This window comes from Taurulus bubalis (genome assembly GCF_910589615.1).
Source record: "Taurulus bubalis genome assembly, chromosome: 4".
In the NCBI taxonomy this organism is placed as follows: domain Eukaryota; kingdom Metazoa; phylum Chordata; class Actinopteri; order Perciformes; family Cottidae; genus Taurulus; species Taurulus bubalis.
The window spans coordinates 29,612,609-29,633,623 of record NC_136592.1 but is presented as its reverse complement, the minus strand read 5'-3'; the positions used below and the strand labels follow the sequence as shown (position 1 = coordinate 29,633,623).

Below are 21,015 nucleotides of genomic sequence, written 5' to 3'. Positions count from 1 at the left end.
AGGTCAATATTCACTGCAAATTGTTCGTCATAGCCGAGGACCCGGGTCCTACACACAAATCGTGCACCTACAGACGAAACGGGTGCGTGTTGACACTTCCAGGACTATAGGGGACTTTTTTTTGTTTACAATTGGCCTGATCATATTTGTGCATTTGCCACGATAGATGGAAGGCCCTCACTGGGGACGACTCCGTTTGTGAATGCTGCGATTCACAATGTGTGACGACTAAACCTCGGCGGGCCTTGATGGAAGGTATGTGGCAGTTTTTTAATTTATTTTAGCCTTTATCAGATTTCAAGAATATATTTATGCACCATTCCTACTCGGATATGTTGGATTGTTTGCTTTAAAGGGACCACCCCAAAATCAAAGATGCATATTTTTCTCTTACCTGTAGTGCTATTTAACAATCTAGATTGTTTTGGAGATATCGACCATAGAGATGGCTGCCTTCTGTCTAATGGGACTATATGGCATTTGTGGTGCTCGAAGCAAACAAATAATGCATTTAAAAATGCTTCTGTGGATAAATCATGACCTGGTTTCTCAAGATGATCCACAGACCTTGTGAGCGGTTTCATGCAGGAACTATGGCTGAAAGAAATAGTTCCTCTCTGTATATCTCAAACTAGGCAACTTGCACCAAAACAAGATTGATAAATAGCTCTACAGGTAAAAAGAAAAAAATATATATATATATGTATGGATCAACTTTCCTTGTTTTAAAAGTGATCATTAAAAATCTCTTAACTTTGTTTAAGGCTCTGCCAGCAGTGGATCATTGGCGGTCTCTGATCAGCCGTACACAGCAGAGGATGGCTTTCCACCAGTCGGCAGAGAAGGCGAGGCCACAATAAATCATTACAATGATGAGCTGAAAAGTCATGAGAACCTTTGGGATTTAGTAAACTACACAGATGAAGAAGCGCAAGACTGCGCAGATGAAGAAGCGCAAGACTACGCAGATGAAGAAGAGGATAATGAGTTTATCTTTGGAGTGATGCCGGAACCGGATTTAGAGGAGTCAGGTTTCAGGGAAAGGGTCTTTGCGGAGGAGAAGAAAGAGTCTGACGGGAATGACTCAAATCAGTCCGACGAGGATGGGTCAGAGGATGTAGTACAAGAGGAGAGTGAAGAAGATGAGATGAATTTGGATCGTAAGGAAGCCGACATGTTGCGACATTGGGTGCAGGTGGACCAAATGTTACCATCAGATGGCCTACAGAGAGAGTTACAGAAGCTGGTATCTGAAGGGGAAGAAGAAAGCAGGAAGCATACAAGTAGCGGAGAAGAGGATGACTTGCTGGCCTCTGAGGTGGAGCGGGAGAATGATGCCGGTCTGGCAGACTTGGATGTAGATGATGGTGAGATGACCTGGTATTTCACATGGAGGTAGCGTCAGTGAAATTAGTTGATCAGTACTCTGCTCAAAGACTTTTGTAACTCTCCATGATGGGCTATTCTGACTTATTTCAATAAAAACATGAAATGCAGTTGGACTCACTCTGGTTTTAAGTTAAGACAATCACAATTTATATTCAAGGTTTAATTATGTGTCTGTATGTGTGTCTATATTTAATTAGATCAATCGGGACATGCCAATATAATTTACTGACACTTGAAAATGACATGCTTGTGTTTATCATACTGACTTGAGGCTCAAGAAGAGAAAGCTGAAATGAGAAAACGCAGTGAATATCAGACTTTTAAGCAAAAGGATGCTACTCAGTCAACTTGACAATGTGATCTGTCCATAAATCTTTATTCTTTCCATTATAAATGATTTATTACATTACAGTGTCTGAAACCAGTTGAACTATATATTATAGTTTTACACAGAAATATCCCACTGTTTGAGCAATAACTGTGAGGAAAGGCAATGCCTTAACTAAAAGCAGCAAAATAATAACAACTCTTATTGCTTTACAAGTCTGCTCATCGTTTCTGTGACATTAATGATCATCATGCACAGAGAGCTTTTAAATCATCAAAATTATGAGTTTCATGAACGTACATTTGGAAACAAGAGCCATACAACTTGATTTAAATGACATTGGGGTGTAACACAACATTGCAAAGACACTGTCCGTAGAGACCCTCCTGAACAGGAAAAATAACTTAAGATAATTAATATTTTTGAACAAATATAATTGGTGTGGAAACTCTTTTGGCGAAAATACAGAACGCTGCAGCACAGAGCCAACATTTCTGGATATGTTAAATGTACAAAATCATGCTATATTTACAGATGAGCGCCCAAAAGTCCCATTGTTACAAGTACTGGCTAAAGCTCTGATTCAGCAGGACATAAGTGGTACAATCAATATCTGACACCAGAGGGCGATGTATTCCCATCTCTTTCAACGCTAAAGTTCAGAGGACCTTCTGGCAAAAGAAAATATGCTGTATTCACTCATAGCAAAATGAGTACTTGAGGAAAATTAAGACCCACACCAATAAAGTCAAAGGATTTTCCAGACGCAATCTTTGAAATAAGCGTCTCATCCATCCTAATCCAGTTTCTTGTGTCTCACACGATCGACCACTTGCAGCAATTTCAGTGTTGTTGGTAAATCCTTCCCCAGGTCTCCTTCAGTCTTTACAATCATGTCGATGGCGTTCCTCCTCCTTCAACAGTACCTGCTGTCACGTTTGTTTTCTCTGCAGCATCTGAGGTTGGAGGATTAAAGCAGTTAGTTTAATGGAGTCCAGAAGAGTTTTTCTTTAAATTAAAAACTGATTTAGAGTGTTAGCCACGCGAGCGCCATGGCTCTGGGGATGGCAGTGTATGTTGGTTGGTTCACACTGAAATGTACTTTGCGCTGGTTGGCAAATGTGAGCATGCTAACAAGCTAAACAAAAGAGGTGAACACTAAACCTGGTAAAGCTGCATTCATGCAATGTCGGGAAAATGGAAAGAACAAGAAAATCTTGGAGTGTATTCCTACATTATTCCACAATTGTTAACACCACTGCTAACCTGTAGTCACCTCATTGAAATACTTTTACGGTGTGACGTAAATCTGTGTTCCAACAAAATGTTTCTAAATTACCTGAATTTGTTTAATTAGTACTAATATAATATATTTAGATTCTGATCTGACTTGGAATTATAATTTGGGAGCTGACGTTAACTGTTTTTCTGACTTGGTTGCTCACAATTATGGCCAAAAAGTTATGACTGCCTAGATTCCAGCTGCACTGTCATTTTGAGCATTTTAGCATGCTGACGTTAGTATGTAGGTCAAAGTACAGCCTCACAGAGCCGCTAGTCTTGTTCATAATTTCCAGTCTAACATTGTGTTATATTTATAGTGAATAATCTCTCTTACCCATGATACTCTCTTGCAGTGCTTCCTGTCCTGCAGTCGGCTCCATCCCTTCACCGGTCTCAATCACTTTACCCGTAGCTTTGGGTTTCTTTGCAACAGGTGGTGGCACCTTGACTCCCTTTGTTGCAGCGGAAACCTCAAGATTTTTATCTCCGGTGGCCATGGTTTCCGGTGCTGTCTTGGTTTCAATCACCACCTTCTTGTTGCTCTTGGAGAAGATAAAGCTCGCCGTGCTGGAGGGGGACTTACGGAGGTCTACTGGTGATGTTGGAGAGTTCAAGCTGAGGCGAGATTGGGTGCCGGTTTTTGATCTGGCTGCAGTCCTCAGACGGATGGCCTCCTGTAGGTTCATGGAAGGGGAGGCGGTCTGGGCAGGAGGAGACTTTTTCATAGGGGAGACGACTGTAGACGAAGATACAGGTAGAACCAAAGTGGGCTTTGACAGAGCTGGTTGTGCAGTAACAATGGCAGGTGGCGTGGAGGGTGGTGGCGAGGAGGGTGGTGGCGATGCGGTAGAAAGGATGATCAGAGACTTCCTGATGGGCTTCTGAGGAGCCTCGCCACTGGCAGATGAGGTTGTCGCCGGATTGCTGGGCTGCTGCTTCCTCATCGTGACCTCCGCCTCTGGTTGCTTCCGAGCTTCAGGAGTCTCGGGGATGCTATTGAGTGACGGGGTTAAAATAGGAGCTGGTTCCTCCTGTACAACAGGGTCAGACATCAGTTCTGGGACTTGGTATGCTGTGCTTGTCAGACTAGACGGGTCCTTGATGCTGGCAAGATCATGCACAGGTAAAGGAATGTTTACAGGTGGAGCAGGTTCTTGAGCCTTTTCTAGACCAAGAGAGTTTTCAAGAGCTGGTGGGATAGAGACTTCAGATGGTGGTGAAGGAAGGGGCTCCTGGGTTGCTGGACCATCAGTGTTCTGGGGTACCACCTGAGGAAGCTGTACGGGAGGCTGAGGGGGGATACTCTGAGGGGGAGTGAGAATAATGTCGGATGAAACTGGGCTGGTTTCAGATTCGAATGGGACGCTCTCCTGTGGAAGATCCATCTCCTGCTTTGACTTGGGTTGTGACAGCAAGGGTGGTGGAGGTGGAATACTTAGTGGCGGAGTGAGCTTGCTAACCTCTTCAGAGGATTGACAGGCATTCTCTTGAGTAGATGGAAAGGAAACCTCTTCAGTGGACAGAGTGGAGACCTCTGTAGGAGGCTGAGGGGAAACCTTGATAACCTGCGGATGGGAGATCTCTATAACTGGTGACGGAGATACCACCGCAATGGACACGTCTTTAACAAGGGGAGGGGGCGCCTCTTGAACCAGGGTAGGACCGGACTCTTTGGGCCTCACTGGAGAAACCTCTTTAGGTGGTGGAGGAGGAGTCACCTCTTTAGGTGGTGGAGGAGGAGTCACCTCTTTAGGTGGTGGAGGAGGAGTTGCCTCTTGTGGTGGTGGTGGTGGTGGAGGAGGAGTCGCCTCTTTAGGAGGGGGAGGAGGAGTCGCCTCTTTAGTAGTTGGTGGTGGTGGTGGAGGAGTCGCCACCTCTTTGGATGGTGGTGGTGGAGGAGGTGGAGGAGTCGCCGCCGCCTCTTTAGATGGTGGAGGAGGAGGTGGAGGAGTCACCGTTTTAGTAGTAGGAGGGGAGACTGCATTAACTGGTGGAGGGGGAGCCATATATGGTGGGGGAGGTGGGATACTCAGGGGTGGAGGTGCAGTCCCCTGGGATGAACTGGACTTCTGTGGTTCAATCTCAGTGTTCACCCTAACACATTCAGTTTTAACCACTGATATAACAGGCGTAGTTGTGCAAGAGGAGTCACCATTATTAACCTGCACAGGTACAACAAACCCCACCTCACCAAACATTGGGGGAGGTGGAAGAGGGAAATCAATCACATCAGGCCCATTGAGGACCGCCAGTGGTGGAGGCGGTGGGGGCCAGGCCGCCTCTGGGGCCACAACAACCGATGTGACAGAGGCAACCGTGGTCTGTCGGGGAGGATGGTGCACCAGAGGAGGTGAGGGAGACGGAAGAATGCGTGCTAATGAAATGGCGGGTAACGTATCCATGTAAGTCTTTACCTCTGAAGTTTGTGTGGATGTCTTTTTGACTTCTTCTTCTTCTCTCACTGCTTCCAGCTTTCCTTCACGTTTCTCTATGGCCCTCACTAACATAACATTTATTATGTCACTTACTCTTACTTTCTCATCTTTTTCTGTCACTTTACCGTTTCCTTTCAAATCAACTTTCTGCTCAGCCAATCTGTTCCCTTTGTGACTCTCAGCACTCACAATCCCACTTTCTTGAACTTTCTTTGTCTCTAGCACATTTAAGGCTCTATTAACGGATTCCACTGTCACAGCTGGATTCTTGTGTTTTCTCTCTATCACTAAGCTCTTCACAGAGCTATCTGTAGATGCAGAAGGAGACGGCCTCTGTTGTCTCCTGTCCTTTGGATTCTTCTTAATGATAGCATAAAGGTTATCAGGTGCCGGAGGTCCCAGCAGCAGCTCAAAGGAACGCTTGCTGTGGGCCCATACCTCTGGAGGAGGGGCTGGAGGTGCATGGACTTTCGGTGGTGGAGGAATATTGAAGAGTTCTCTCAAGGCCCTTACAGAAGGGCTGATGTTGACCGTATCGACTGAGGTGTCAGGTTTGAGATCCCCTGGCTGCGGGAGACGGGATGCAGCATGAGTGGAGCCTGGAAAAAACCTTTGAAGCTTTGCCAAGATGCCTCTCTTGTGGGGCTGTTTAGCAACCTGTGATGATGCGCCATCCTGGCTGGAGTAGCCACTGGACGGGGATATTATTTGGCTGAGCGTATTCTCCTGAAGTGGTTTCTGCTTCTCTTGTGAAACTGTTTCCTCAACCTTTCCAGCTCCCTCTGCCTTGTGTGCCATGGATCTGATGGGACTGAATGACGCAGACCCTGTAGATTCGTCCAGAGAACTGGTGTCAGCTGTGTATCCAGGGCTGTCTATGGTGCTGGAGGATACTGGAGATTTGTTTTTTTCATTTTCCTCACTGGAGAGGTTATGGGAAGAGGATTCTTTTGCGTTGACCCTTACTTCTGCCAGGTCACGTGACCGCCGCTTCATCTTATTGTGAAGGGAATAGGAGCGGTTTGGAGGAGGAGGAGCCTTCTTGGGTTTCATGACAGAGAGGCTACGCGCAATCGGACCCTCTTTTTTATCCCCTTCCCCCTTAATAACGAGCTTGCCATTGGATGTGCATTTTGAAGCCTTGCTGATGGAGGAGTGAACACTGGTTTTGTCTTCTTTAGCAGAGGCATCGCCGTCCTGTGACCTCTGTCTTGGGGTGCTGCTCCTGGAGATGGTAGAGGAGTCAGATACCAAGGTATCCGAGGACTCAGAGTTGCTCCAACAAGAACTGTCAGACATGTTGATAGGGTTGTAGCGGGAGGCGGAGCTGATGTTGGAGGTTCTGGAGGAAGTGGTTCTGGAGGAAGAGGCTCTAGAGGAAGCCCGGGATGGGGAAGGGCTGGACAGCAGCAGGCTAGTCTTGCTGACGGTGCGGACGCTGTTGCGACTCCGTCCACGGCTTATTTCCACCACCTCGATGGAGGGTGGCAACACGGCGTTGGGAATGATTTTGGACATGTAGGCGGCCTGGGGTGACATAGACATGACGGGGCTAGGTGGCTCCTGCTGGTGGCTGTTGGCGGTGGCCATCCAAGGAAAGGCCAGGGTCAGAGGACTCTGCCCACCTGAGAAGTCAGGACCAAGGCGCTGCAGCAGGTCATCCCCATGACCAGCATGGTCACCACGCTGCTTGAGTTGGTCTTTGTTGAGGCCGGCACTGGCTCCCCTGTGCTGTGGCCCATCAGTGGTTGGGCTTTCGTCAGTTTCACCATTATAGAGCTGATCCTCATCTAACCTCTGAGTCAGTGACCAACCCACTCTGTCGAGGCCTGAGAGAAGGCAGGAGAAGTTAAAAGCAATAATTAAGGAAATGGACATGCAAAAAAAGCATCTATATAGGAGACAGTGACATAAATACTATGCTATTTCTGAATGTAGCGCATACAATTTCAGTAGTAGTTCCTAGACAGATGTCTTTTGTAAGTAATGTTTTAAATGAACAGCTTACCCAGTTCTCTCTTAACATGCTGAGGGATTCCCCCTACAGTCTTCCTGTGTCTTCTCCTTGTCTTGGTCTTTTCTGACTTTTTGCCAGAGTTCAAGGGTCTGAATGTTGATTCTTAGACAGACATGAGAGAAAAACTCAATCCTTTAATCATTCAATTTAAAAGTGAATACAATCTGTGCATCACCATATGTTGCATAATGACCAAGATGTAAATAGTATTTTGCGCTTGTGGTGAAGTTACCTTGCCTGGTGAGTCCAGAGCGGGAAGATCTTGTGGACACAGATGATTGTACAGAGCGAACAGAAGTTGTGTCACCAATGGTACTGTCTGACATAAACCCGTCTGTGTGGACAGTCATTGTCGACTAGCAAAAGAAGAGAAATCTTTTTGTTAAAAACAAAATGCACGTACAATAACTGTGCATTTGCTGTAAGTGCAAGAAGTAACTGTGTCACTTACAATTGTGCTTTCGTTGTCCTGGAACTCCACTCCATTGTTCGTTTCTGAAAGGAGATTTAAATTAAGCAGTGTTTATATCCTCTGCACACCCTCTGGAACAATATACAGACAGTTGTCAATCTGTTGGCATTGCACACCTATAATTTAGTGCACAGATGTAAGAATGTATCACTAGAGTGCTTTGTACCTTCCTGCTGCATCATTTTTAATCCCTCCAGGGCCTCAGAGTGAAGGTTGTCCAGGTACTTGGTCCTGCTGCCCTCAATGAACACGTTCTCCTGGAGCAACGGGGGTGCCGGGGTCTTGTCATCGTCATCTCGCTTTGGGACAGCTTGAAGTAAAGAGAGGGGAGAGGGGATAAGTCTGGATCAACTCAAAGCTCTGCGGTACTGTGACAGTAGATGAGGGGGCCATATGGACAGGATGAGAGCATTCAGATGCCTGCCAGGGGTCTTTAAGCACAAGTACAGTAAATATGTTTGAGAGTTAATTACATGAGTGTGCGAATTAAAACTGCTGAACTAGTGCCTTCCATTTATGCAGAATTAAACTCCAGTGACTCTTGACTAACTAAGGGATTAACACATAAAAAAACAACCTTCAGATATATATGCTCAGTATTATGCATTTTCTTCTTCTAGTGTCATTTAATTACAACGAATGTAATTGTCAGTGAGAAGGACACTGGTTAAATTGCGGTCACATCTTGTTGCATCCAAATTACATCAATTTAATCTTTTATATCTTTTATCTTTTATAATAACCAATTATGAATAACCATGTCATGAACAATGGGTGCCATTTAAAAACATATTGCACTCATAACCTCTTTCTGACATACATTTTCAAGTTGAGTTACAGGTATCAATGTTATGGTTTTAATTAGAAAGTGCAATATAAAAAAGCCTGAACATAAAAATTAAGTAAAAAAACATGATTAAAAGATAGAATTACAAAGACTCGCGTTAACTTGAACCCACGTAGTGCCTTCACACTTCCAGGACAGATTCTGGGATCATTGGGCTAACAACCTGCTTAAACACTTTTATGTAATAGTGACAGCTGCTCCACATTTAGCCACCTACTGTACTCTGTGCACTGTCTCTGTAAGACCATGCTGGAATTAGCCATGTGCTCATCAACCGCTACTAATGTTTAGCACTGGCTCTTTTGTAACGGCATTAGTGGTGCTCTAAATAAGAAATAATCTATAAATATGAAAATTCTATTTTCCTGCAAGTATTAGTTGCTAATCACAGCATATTATCTATCAGGTGAGTGAGCCCGACAAACTGACAGTAGTTTTTATAGTCCACAGTGACAGTGATGTCCACACGTTGATTACTTTACTGCCGGTCCTAGGCGTGCCAGCTGATCCAGCCTGTCCCGGTCATACTTGAATAGCAGTTTAAACAATTAGGGCAGAAGCAATTGGTTTGAGTCATAAAGCAATTATGTCTGTTGACTTGTAATGTTAAACAATTGTGCTGCTTTCACTCACCTTTCCAGTTGAAGAGAGTTGGAAAGCAGTAGAAATTAGTACTGGAGTTCTTAGTCAGAAGCACAACCATGGTATCTCGTAAAGTAATCCGAAACTATACCAAAATTAGGTTAAAGAAAGAGCCGTCAGTCCGTCAGTTCAAAAAGCATCCTGGAAAGATTACGGCAGGACGACAGTCTTGCTTGTTTTTGATAAAGTTGTTGTTGCCAGTTCAGGTCCAAGCGGAGCGTTGAATGTCTCTGCAGCCAATAGACAAGCAGAGCTCAAACACTAATCCTCAGCAGCCTAATTCCTGCCGTCCCTCTCTACCGTATCTCCCCCACTCGCTGCTCAACAAGACACCCAGCATCCCACTGTTGCTCCCCATCTGCAGGCACACTCGCCCCGGATTGGTCAGTCAGGGCATAGATCAAATGGAGATCATACATGCAAACATTGAAGGGAAGAGAAAGCTGTTGTCAGGGATTTGAGGTACGAGGGCGTCACGGGTGACTCCCCCTCACTTAAGCCACAGCTTTAGCACTCTTAATAAATAACACTACACTACGTTATCTGCTTGTACACCATGTTCACTGTAAAACTCAAGAAACACAGCAAATGCATTTACTTCCTTAAACTTCATTATGAGATACAACTTGTTTTGCCACAAGGGGGAGTAAGTGAATTAAAAGAATGTATTCCTAAAACCAGATTAAAAACATGTTTGAAAAGAGGCCTGCAGCTCCACAGCACATTGGTCACACATGTGAGAAATGTTCCCTATTGTTCCCAGCAGCATTACATTAGATACGTTGCTGTGCAGTTAGAATACAGAGGACAGAATATCTTAAATAACTGAGTTAACCCAGAGATGCCATCTACAGATTAATTGTATGATCTTGAGTTACTTTGTTAATCTTTTTTCCTTTTGTTTCCTATTTAGGACACCTTAAACTCATCTGCTGCTGCGGGGTTGTTCACTTCCTGGTGTGCTGAGCAGACATGACATGGAATGTGTGCCATCTGAACAAATGGAAAACATTCCCATGGTTGTGATCCCACAAGTGACTCAAGACAAAAGCAGTTTACAAAGAAGTGAATTGCATGGGTTACTAGTACATAGCAACAAATCACCATTTGAACACAACCCACTGCTTAGTGGAGGTTTCAGCCTATAGACGTAAACAGAAAGTTGACACGTATCTGTCGGGTGAAGTCTCGCACAAAACTTATCATGGTTGTCATGATACTACTCACACTTGACTGGAGAGGCACGGCTGCATGTTAATGAGGGGCTCATATTATCACTGGTACTGTGAACACATTGTAGTTGTGTCCAAATGAATCACTGACATATTAAAGGAACCATCTGTCACTGAAGCTAACAGTATTTGTGGGCTGCTTGTGATTATGTATGAACCCCAAACTGATGTTTACATCTGGGATAAACAGACTAAATCTAATGGATGTGATACTGTTCATTCATGTTACAGACTTCTGTAGTGAAGAAAAACAATGTGTGAAAAAAAGGGGGATTCCAAGAGGATTTATGACATTTTATCACATGTGAATAATACGGATTTAAAGTAGAACATTTTAAATAGGCAAACATCTGTTGGCAAGTTTGTTTTTGTAAAATATGGATTCTCTAGTAGAAAACAGAGACTGAAGGGTTTAGGAGACGCGTCATCAACTACTGTCAACAAATTACAACCACTGACACAGATGGTGTTTATGATATGCAACAAGGCATTCCTCTGTACATTTTAGCTGTAACTACTCATTTAAGATTAGGAGCACTAATCTGTGAATCAATATACGTTTAGAAAGAAAAGCCAAGAAATTACTCGAGTGGTATCAGGCATTTTAAGGATTTTCTTTTGCCAATTTCATTACATTTTCTAGTAAGGCTTCACATTTAATATTAATTAATTAAACTGTGCAAAACAAACAAACAGTTTATCTCTGACCATCAGCAGTTTGATTTACCAGGACAAGTCCAAGTCCCTAAAGATTTGAACGTTTTTCATTTGAATTCTTTCAGTAAACTTCTCTGTCATTTTGGTTTTAGTTGACTCAGATTTCTTTAGTAATTTAGTCAATCTTGCATGCTTGTTTCATGCTGAATTAATAAATGTTCCTAGAAACTCTGGTTCTCTTTTTGTATGATTTTCTTTTTGGAGAAACTCAGTTTTGTCAATTAAATCAACAAATCAATTAGTGGACAAAAAGTCAACAAAAAAATGTCCTATCATTTTCTGTAAACTTGTATTTCCATATGGTCTCAATGCTGTTTTAAAGCCCTCTCCCCACTTCCAGGACTAAAAGTATAGCCAGGAAATACAGAATCCTTAAAAAAATAAAATAATGCTAGTGTCAACCTGTAAATACTCACATACTATATTTCTATAGTAGAATGTAAAACTCTTTCCAGGTTGCTGAAATGTGACCTCACTGTCTTCAGTGGCTACGGTTCCACCTGACAGATACTGTAGCACAGATGTTATAGTTACAAAGGAAATGGACAACTGCATTTACTGTAAAAAGCAATAGTTTGAGCCCCCTGCGTTAGATAGAGCACACAGACAGAATACGACTCTTCCTCGAACCGCTTCATGGGAATCAACCCGATGCATATACCCCACACACACACACACACACACCTAACTTCCCTGCCTCAACTTGCCCCTCTTGTTTTGGACCGCCACGCAGAGAAAATATTCTCTCCTGCTCTGATGGTGAAGTCTGCCAGGTGCTTAAGCCTCTCTTTTCAGCACAAACCCAACTGAAGGCATGGCGATGACAGTGGGAAAGGGCTTGAGGCTCACTGTTCCTCTAAGAGCAAGTATCTATAGTCTGGATACACTGACTGGACACATCCTGGTCCAAGATTGAGTGCTCCATTGACTATTTTCACGGCCTTGGTTTTCAATGAATTAAATATAAACCTCTAAGCTGAAAGAAAGGGAGGACGGAGCGTGGTGTGACGAGGACGACAATCCAGGTAACAGATACACCTGTATGATCTGGCACGCAGGGTTACACTCCACTTCGCTGTCAGACAACACAACCTGTATGCAGCCAACCAGCGCATGTCTGACACATGCAGAAACAGACTCGAGCTGCACACTATTATTTTGCAGGTGGCCAGTTTTGCACCACAGTTAGTGTAATTTCGTCAGTTTACATCCTGAACCTCCCAACGCCCTTCATCTGTCACTTCACGGTTTAAAGGGTCAAGAGTGAGCGGACTCCTGTTCTCAAAGTCAATCTTCTTCATAGTGATTAGGGCTCTCTTGATAAACAACCAATCAAATCCCATAAAAAAGACCGCAGGCGAATGTAAAATACCCAGGCCTGCTAGTGCCTGTTCAATGCATGCAAAGCGTTTTCCCAGGCTCCAACTATTAATAAAACACAGTCCGACAAGTAAAACAAGAGTGAGTACAGACACAGATACTGGGCTGGGTGTATTTTATAAAATGTGTTAGTTAAATTACAATTAAAGAAAAATAATCTGTTACTAGTATAAAATGAGAAACAAACATTTGAATCAGTCGTTGGTCCACAACTTTGTTCCAGACTATCAAAATATCTCAACTACAATTGGAAGAATAGCCACTAACTTTAAATGATTCCTAATGACTAAAGTCCTCCCCTGACTTTTCCTTTAGCGCCACCAACAGGTCAAAATGTGACAGATGCTGCTAAACTGTTGACATTCCCATCAGCCTCAGCTGATTTAGCAAAATTAATCAAGAACAGAGACGGTAGATTGTGAAAATGGTGAACATTACCTGCTAAACCTTAGTACGTTTGATTTGGTTATGCTAACACTAGCATTTAGCCCAACACACCTCAGTGCCTACAAGCATCATCAAAGAGCTGCTAGCATGGTTATAACTCTTGTTTACCAATAATTCAACATCTTCAGAATAAATGAAATGCTGGCTCTCCTCCCTAACCCGTGAAAACACCAGCTTGTGCTGCTGCAAACTGACCAAGTCCCTCTATTATATACAAGCAGGCTTATCACAGCTCCAGTCCTTGAATGCATCACGATAGAACAGTGTGTTCTTGGAGAGGAAAACACGAATGACCAACACCTGTGTGCACCTTTAATAAACTCTAGTGAGGTAAAACCAATAAAGTTATCGCCTACCCTTTACAATAAGCCCCATTGATTAAAAACAGCCATTTGACTCCAAAAGTCAAGGCTTGTGACTCAAACATTTTTCCAAGCCACAGCGTGTTGGCAAACATTTTCCTTTCGGGACAATCGCATGTGCAGTTTGTGCAAGGCCACAGTAACGTATCTGCACGTCTTGACAATGAAACAATGTATGATTTCATAAATAATAACTGTTGCTGTTTGGCTGTCCTGCTTAGTCTGCGTTTGGAAACACTGACACCAAACATTAAAGGACTGCAAAGAATAGAAGGAACTTGATGAAATGAAACTGGAGCGCATTATTCAGTTGGGACCAGCGGGCAAACTGGTACTAGTAGTGACCTAAATATAATCTCCTCTGCCTTTCAGGTGTGGTGACTCTTCATCTATTGAACATAAATCCTAGTAAATGCCCATGAAACCCTGTGAATATAAACACGCATTTGTGCAGCTGTTTACTATACAGATAGTCAAGTCCTCATCTACGGAAATTCCCACGTCAGCACTGGCTTAATGCTCACATAACACCTGAGCAGAGTGTGTGCTTGTGTTGCGTTAGCATAATTGTCAGATATTTTATATACAAAGTGTCCGAAAGTACAACAGAAAAAAGCACATGAGAGAATCAACAACAAGTGCTTTTCCCATAATGGCTGAATAATGTCTCTCAGAGGCAAACACCTGCATGACGAGCTGGTGGATTACTTTCCGCCATGAGAGGCAGAAGCGAAACGCTACAACATGTCAGTTTTCCCAAACCTGTTCTCCTGCCCTTGTAATTGTGTCATCATCACAAAACAACTACAGTATTGTGAGCTGCCATATTAACAGCAGTATCATTTCCCATTAATTAAACAAAGGTTGATGTGGACTTTGGCCAATGTCTCAGTGTTGTTGTTAGCCTTATAGTGTGTAGAATTCTGTTTATTCAAAATGGATCGAAATAAGGATCCTGTAACTTGTGCCCTATTTCCTCCTTGTTTTCTTTCACTTCCCTAAATCTGTTGCATGTTTTCCATCAGTCTTTTACTTCTTCTATTATCTAACACTTGAGCTCTACTTTCCAAAACAAACACACACTTTGTCCTGCTTTATGCTATAATGCAATCTGCCCTATATACAATCTTTCACAGAAAAACTAACCTGGTGATGAACCCGTAACAGCTGCATCGTGTGTACAACTGTATCTAAACGAATGTGGCAATGGTTTATCAGTGTCCAAATTAACCAACAGGGTTTCACACCACAAGATCAACTGACCAAAAAATACACTTAACGTAAAAAAAATGTCATAAATTAAGCAGAATCTATAGGAAAATCTTCAACAAAAGTCAAACTAAAAGGCTCATATGATCTGTCACCTGGCATGTATGCCAAACACACACAAAGAGCTCCCTATTTCTAGCCCCCTCAAAGAAATATCTTTATAAAGCTCAGGAATGTGAGGAATCTCTGAGGGAGTGTTTTCGGGCCAACAGGTGACCTTCTGAGTGTACCTTGGTAGGACTGTATGACCTAATCAGTCATCCCTTCATCTTATTCCCATTTACCAAAACCAAGACCATCCATCTTTAAACACATGATGAGGTCAAGACAGGATCAGAGCATCGAGAGTTGCATAAGAGAAGCACCTTTCTCAGAATAAAGTAAACCGACAGCAAGACGGGGACATAAATCACTGTCTGACAGGTATGCAATAACGGGCATTAACAGTGTAAGGAATTAAAGAAACTGGAAGCGAATTAACATGTGACAACAGATAATCTCTGCTTTTTGGCTCAGGATGAAACATAGTTCAGGTAATCAGAGAAGACAACGGGTTCACCAAACCGAAAGATTCAGTAGGCCAGAGTTTATCGCTCCAAAACCTGCTACTGTGCAGTTCCCTGTCTGGTCAAACTCCATAGACCTTGTTTACAAAAAAACATTCCCGCAAGAGCAAAGGGTAAGGTGAACCCACATAGTGTTAGGATGCTCACCCAGACAGGGAATCTACCGGCACGGTTATAAAACTGAAAAGCAAACACATGGGGAGATTAAATTGTCTGATGTCTTCATAGAAGGTTACTTTGTCAGCAATCTATTATCATAAAATCCAAGATTATGAATCTGACAGACACAATTAAGTTGGTCAACTCTTCCCCAAAAAGATATTCTACAAAACATGATCTACTACAGTTTGAAAAAAACAACAACAACAACAACATACAATTTAATAACAAGACAAAATTAACTTTAGGTAAAGCAGGAAAGTGTTGAGATTAACTTCAACATTAGTTTGGGTTTCCATTAAGTATTGAGAAATATAAATATTTGAGTACACCATGTTTGAAAGACCACAGAATTTGCAGCTTTGTATCGATGGGTTTGAAAGGTTTTTCTATTTTCTAACGCTGCAACAAACACTTCATAATGATGAACCTGCTGATAGGTTGGAATATAAAAAAGGTCAGAAAAATTGTATAAAATGCCTCTCAAAATGTCTTAAAGCCTGAGGTGATCCCAGCTAATTGCTTGTCTCGTTTGCTTTGTTGAAGATATATAGAATATATTTCCTTTGGAGTCATCATCAAACAAAAGTAAATCAGGTATTTTGTAAACTGTACTTAATGAGATGATAATAACGTTGTTTTCTACACTTTGTGCCTATGGCGATCTATAAGTCACAAATAAAGTCCTGAGGTTTGACACCAAGGCTCATACGTACACATACATGTGATCCTCTATGGTACCAGTGTCTCGATGCGAGGAGGACCAGTGGGAGTCGAGGGGTCAGGAAAACAGAAACCCTTGTTTCTCCCTCACTGGAACAGTCCGGACATGGCTTTTAATTAACTGGCACTGTGCCTGCCATACCAGGCATTTAGTGGGCAGGAGGCCCCTCTGGCATCAATACAGATTATCATCATCATGACAGGCTCAGCTGGAGGTATTACATTTTCTGGGCAAGTGTGTGACATTGCACCGTGCCCTGCTCCTGCTGTAAACCACCTGTGGATGCATTTTGGGATTTGCTGAGCTCATTGTCTAATCAGAGGAAGCGTCTGGCGAGGAGCGTGTTGTGGCTGTTGCCAGCATCAACAATATGCACGCCACACACAACACGTTGATTGCTAAGGGGTTCAATAGCAGCATATGTTAATAACTGTGAACATAAATCACACTCAAAATTCAACACTTTGTTTGGAGTGATATATTTCGTGAACCTTAGAAAGCCTATTACGTTAAGGCAGGGGTCGGCAACCCGCGGCTCCGGAGCCGCATGCGGCTCTTTAGCCCGTCTGTTGCGGCTCCCTGAGGCTTTGACAAAAAAAAAAGTGGAAAACCGTTCAGAGGGAATTCCTCTTATCTTGGAGTTTTAGGTAATATTGGGTCACTAAAAATCAAAATGTTTAAATATTTATTTAACTAAAATGTGCTTCACATCCTGTCACGTAGCCGTCAAGCCTCTTTCCCTGCAGGTGGCTACTCGTGATTCAGAGCCCCGCCCTCGCTAAACTATCAGCGGATAAATAAATAAAAAAGAAAAGTCACGGAGGGAAGTGGAGCGTTTAATTTGCTTTCACTGCCAACGATGCTGCTGACCTGTCTGCTTGATATGTGGCGAGAAATTACCCAAAAAATAAAAATGTAATGTTGAAAGACTCTTCCAGAACAATCATCTGCTGAAAGGTGTCAAGCTGCAGAAGAGCGATTCCTCAACTGCTGCAGTAAACTGAGCAAAGTAAATATACTTTCAGGAAGCTGATCAAGTCTACAGACTCAACTCCTGCTGCTGGTTCTGTGGCAGCTCATGAGACCCTGAGGCGTCCGCTAGTAAAGACGGATCCTCCTCCTCTGTTTGCGGAGCTCATGTAGCAAAAGATATGCGTTTAAAATGTAAAACTCACATGAAGACAGGGATCAAACCTGCTACCTTGTGATTACAGGGCGAACACTCTACCACATGAGCCACATTTATAGACAGTATTCAAGGTTTGCAGTTGTGCTTTTAATGGATCTCAATGTAGCCGACACATGACTATTTTTTGTCTCCCCTTCATAAGAGTTTGATAGTTATAAACAGGTAAAATAGCAATACAATGTCAAAAATTGTCTTTATTCTTGTTCTATAATTTCATAAATACAACAAACTATAGTTTTTTGTATATATATATATTCTGACTATATATAAAACTTCAGAAGCTGTGATATCAAATAGCTTTTGCGGCTCCAGACACATTTTTTTGTGTGGAAAAAAGGGCAAAATGGCTCTTTGGATAGGAAAGGCTGCTGACCCCTAAGTTAAGGCAATAGAATATTCATTACAACTTTTTCTTTTATTATCCAGAAATCAACTGTTTTTTTCTTGAGTAAGTAAAAGAGAAGGTTTCACTGATGTGGGAAGTGGCCTTTAAGTCGACCTTGGCAGAGGAGAAATATGTTATCTCTCTTCACAATAGTAGCACAATATACACGTCGAGCTGAACTACAAGCTCTGACCTTCTACATGAAGACGCAGCAAAAGAAACAGGCCTCTGTCTGTAAATCAATTAGCCAATACTGCACAGGCACTGGCAGAGAAACACACATAAAACAGCCCAAAACTTTTCAGGTTTTGCATAAGCAGACCCGGTAGAAGGAAGGTTTTGCTAGTTGCTGTTTTTATGTTTCAGCTATGACAGCATCAGGGTGTGATTAATGAGGGTGTAAAACTAAAGTTAGCACTTACTGTAAAGAAAAAAAGAAGAAAAGTTCCCAAAGAGAGAACAGGACTGGTATAGTTCTGCATGCTGGTAGAAGAGTGCACATATGCAAGCTACAACAAGATCCCGAACAGCTCTGAGAAAAGTGTGTTCTTGCAATTTCCTTAGGAGCGTGTGAACAATAACTTTTTTTGTTTAGTTCACTATGTGTGTGACTTGTTGTTGACTGTTTGTGTATTTGGTGGCTGCACAAAGGCCAGTCACTTCCACGCGTGTCGCGTTGGGATGGCAGCCGCATTGCTGCACTTCACCCTCCACGTAACCTGAAGACCAGGTAAGTTAAGTGATGGTATCACAGAACAGGACAGACAGAGATTTCTTTTCACAGCAAACAAAAACAGCCGAAGGTCAGAAGGCGAGTCGGAAGTCTGTTAGTTCAAACATCCCACCAGTGAACAAACACACATGCCTGGGAGCCAAGGAGCAGCATATTCAACTGGTTCCCTGCACCGTATTCTTACGCTTAGAAAAACTGCTCTCTAAAGAAATGTATTTGAATGTCTTTTGAAGAGCTCCTTGTTAAGGGTACCTGGCCACAATGGTGGGTTTTAGCCCATTAACTACACATTATTTCACTAAACGTTCGCCATCATCTCATGTTGAAATGACACCAATGGAGTCATTCCTATCTTCCAACCTCTGGGTTTCCCCTGACAATGTTTTCGCAAAGACAGCCAACTACCGTAAAAGTTGGGTTATACGCCACTACTACCTTCGGTCATTGTCCCCATTTGCACCCCGCTGTAGCCAGCTGGCGCTCATGCTAGTTCCGCGCTAACTTCCGCTAGCTCCCCGACAACCACCAAAGGTAGGGACCAGCCCCGGCTCTACACCCGACTTGGGCAGAGGGGACTCGGACAGTAGCAGCAGCAGCAGCAGCCAGTAGTAGCAGCAGCGGAGAGCTAGGAGCAGCGCTAGCTAGTGCTGCTCCTGACCGGAGGTAGGAGTGGCTTGTAACCCGACTTTTACGGTACTTACTCATCTTGTGATAAATTAAATTAGTAGAGGATAGCCTAATCAATAGCTAAATTCATTTTGATGTTTGCTGTGTCAAGTAGTTCCTCTGCTCTTTTAGCCAACAGGTTGATGCTTTATTTCATTAAATTGTCTTAAGTACTGCAATGTTAGAGGGGGTCGTCTTTGTTTCTGGTGAAGTGGCCCACCCAAATTATCCATAGTGTGCGAAAGGAAAGGTTTCCTTCATTGTAAAATATTGGCCAAAAGCAGTTTCAAACATACTTATAATACAATATTAAAGGGGATAAAATAGTCACTGCGCATCCTCTTGACTCTTACCTGACTTCGGTCCTCCCTTGTGTCCAGCAGGGTGCCCAACCAAAGCCAAGTCAAGTGCAGGACCTAGACCCAGGCCTTGCCCCATAGCATGCAGATTCTTCCTCTTCTTGCCCTTCAGCCAGCTCAGAGCCTGGCCCAGGGAGCGACTGCGCTTCTTCCGGCCCCTTTTGCCGTGCTTCTCCTCGGCTAAAATATCAACCACATCCTGGGGAATCAGGTCCCCGAACCCCATCGAGTCACGGTTTGACATACCAACTCAGAGTGGAGCTACGCCCTGAAAGAAGAGATGGGGAGAACAAAATACAATTTTAGTCATCATCATCTTCATCAAAACATTACATGCACTGGCACTCAGGTTGAGCTATATCAAAACGACCATATTGGTTTCTAACATTCTGGTTTCAATGCTTTAGTAAAGCCATGAAAGTGAATTTTGACATTGTGTGCCTTTTATGAACATCAACCTTGCTGTTCTGTTCAAGAAAATCACAATATTTGAGAGTTGGCTGCTGCCAAGAAACCTCTTTTTAACTCGGGAAGCTGCCAAATTCAGTTCTTTCACCAATTACTGTATCCGATTACGGTCCGCCTTCCAGGTTTGATTTCCCATCAACATAGCTCATTAGTCACATGGTCTTCCGTAGTAACTGTCGTGGATATCGGCGCTTCATTGAATGCACCGCAGAAGCACCAAGGCTCACAATGATGGATTACACCTAGCCAAATAGGCTTCAAGTCTTAGTAAGGTCATTTTCATCTTGAAGATAGGCAGTTCCTACTTTTTGGATATATTTGAAACATAAAGCATGCTTTGGAAAAGTCAAGCAAATGAATCCAGTTATACTGTACATAATTACAGCATCAATTAAGTGTCCATAGTTGCAAAGTTGTATTCTTTAGCCAAACACAGTTGGTATGTGTGTGTGTGTGTGTGTGTGTGTGTGTGTGTGTGTGTGTGTGTGTGTGTGTGTGTGTGTGTGTGTGTGTGTGTGTGTGTGTGTGTACAGTATATATATATGTCTGTTTGTGTTTCTGCGTCTCCGTGGGCACGACCCACAGGCTCAGCCTACACAGACCCCCTCCTGCCTCTAAACCAAACTTCAGAGTTCTGCAAAGAAAGCACTGGCACCGCTCCCTTCATTCCATAACATGGAGTCATAATTCACTAAGCCGCACCCGTAAGGCTCCTGCACTTTTGCACACAGGCAGCAACACTAGGAAGAGCTAGACAATAGCAAAATATACAGTCGGTCTATGAACGCTATCTTCTACATCAAGGTATTAAAGATGTTTGTTGGAAAGAGTTTGTAAACGACACATCATGGTGGAAGACATCAAATTAAATAAAGATAATTTATCAACAACAAAAACAGTTACCAGTGTGCATTGAAGCGTTTCTAACTAACAGTGTCCATTCAT

The 21,015-nt window shown here is 43.0% G+C and overlaps 1 protein-coding gene across 1 annotated transcript; it reads right to left on the bottom strand.

The window, feature by feature from the left end:
* Nucleotides 1–1,749: 1,749 nt before the first annotated feature.
* LOC306735125 (uncharacterized protein) lies at nucleotides 1,750–19,846 on the bottom strand (the record flags this gene model as incomplete). Its single annotated transcript, XM_079216569.1, has 7 exons — nucleotides 1,750–2,673; nucleotides 3,336–7,265; nucleotides 7,445–7,555; nucleotides 7,686–7,809; nucleotides 7,905–7,948; nucleotides 8,092–8,235; nucleotides 19,597–19,846. 7 exons carry the CDS (start codon nucleotides 19,844–19,846, stop codon nucleotides 2,609–2,611), a joined length of 4,668 nt encoding a protein of 1,555 aa, XP_079072695.1. The 3' UTR covers nucleotides 1,750–2,608.
* Nucleotides 19,847–21,015: the final 1,169 nt, after the last annotated feature.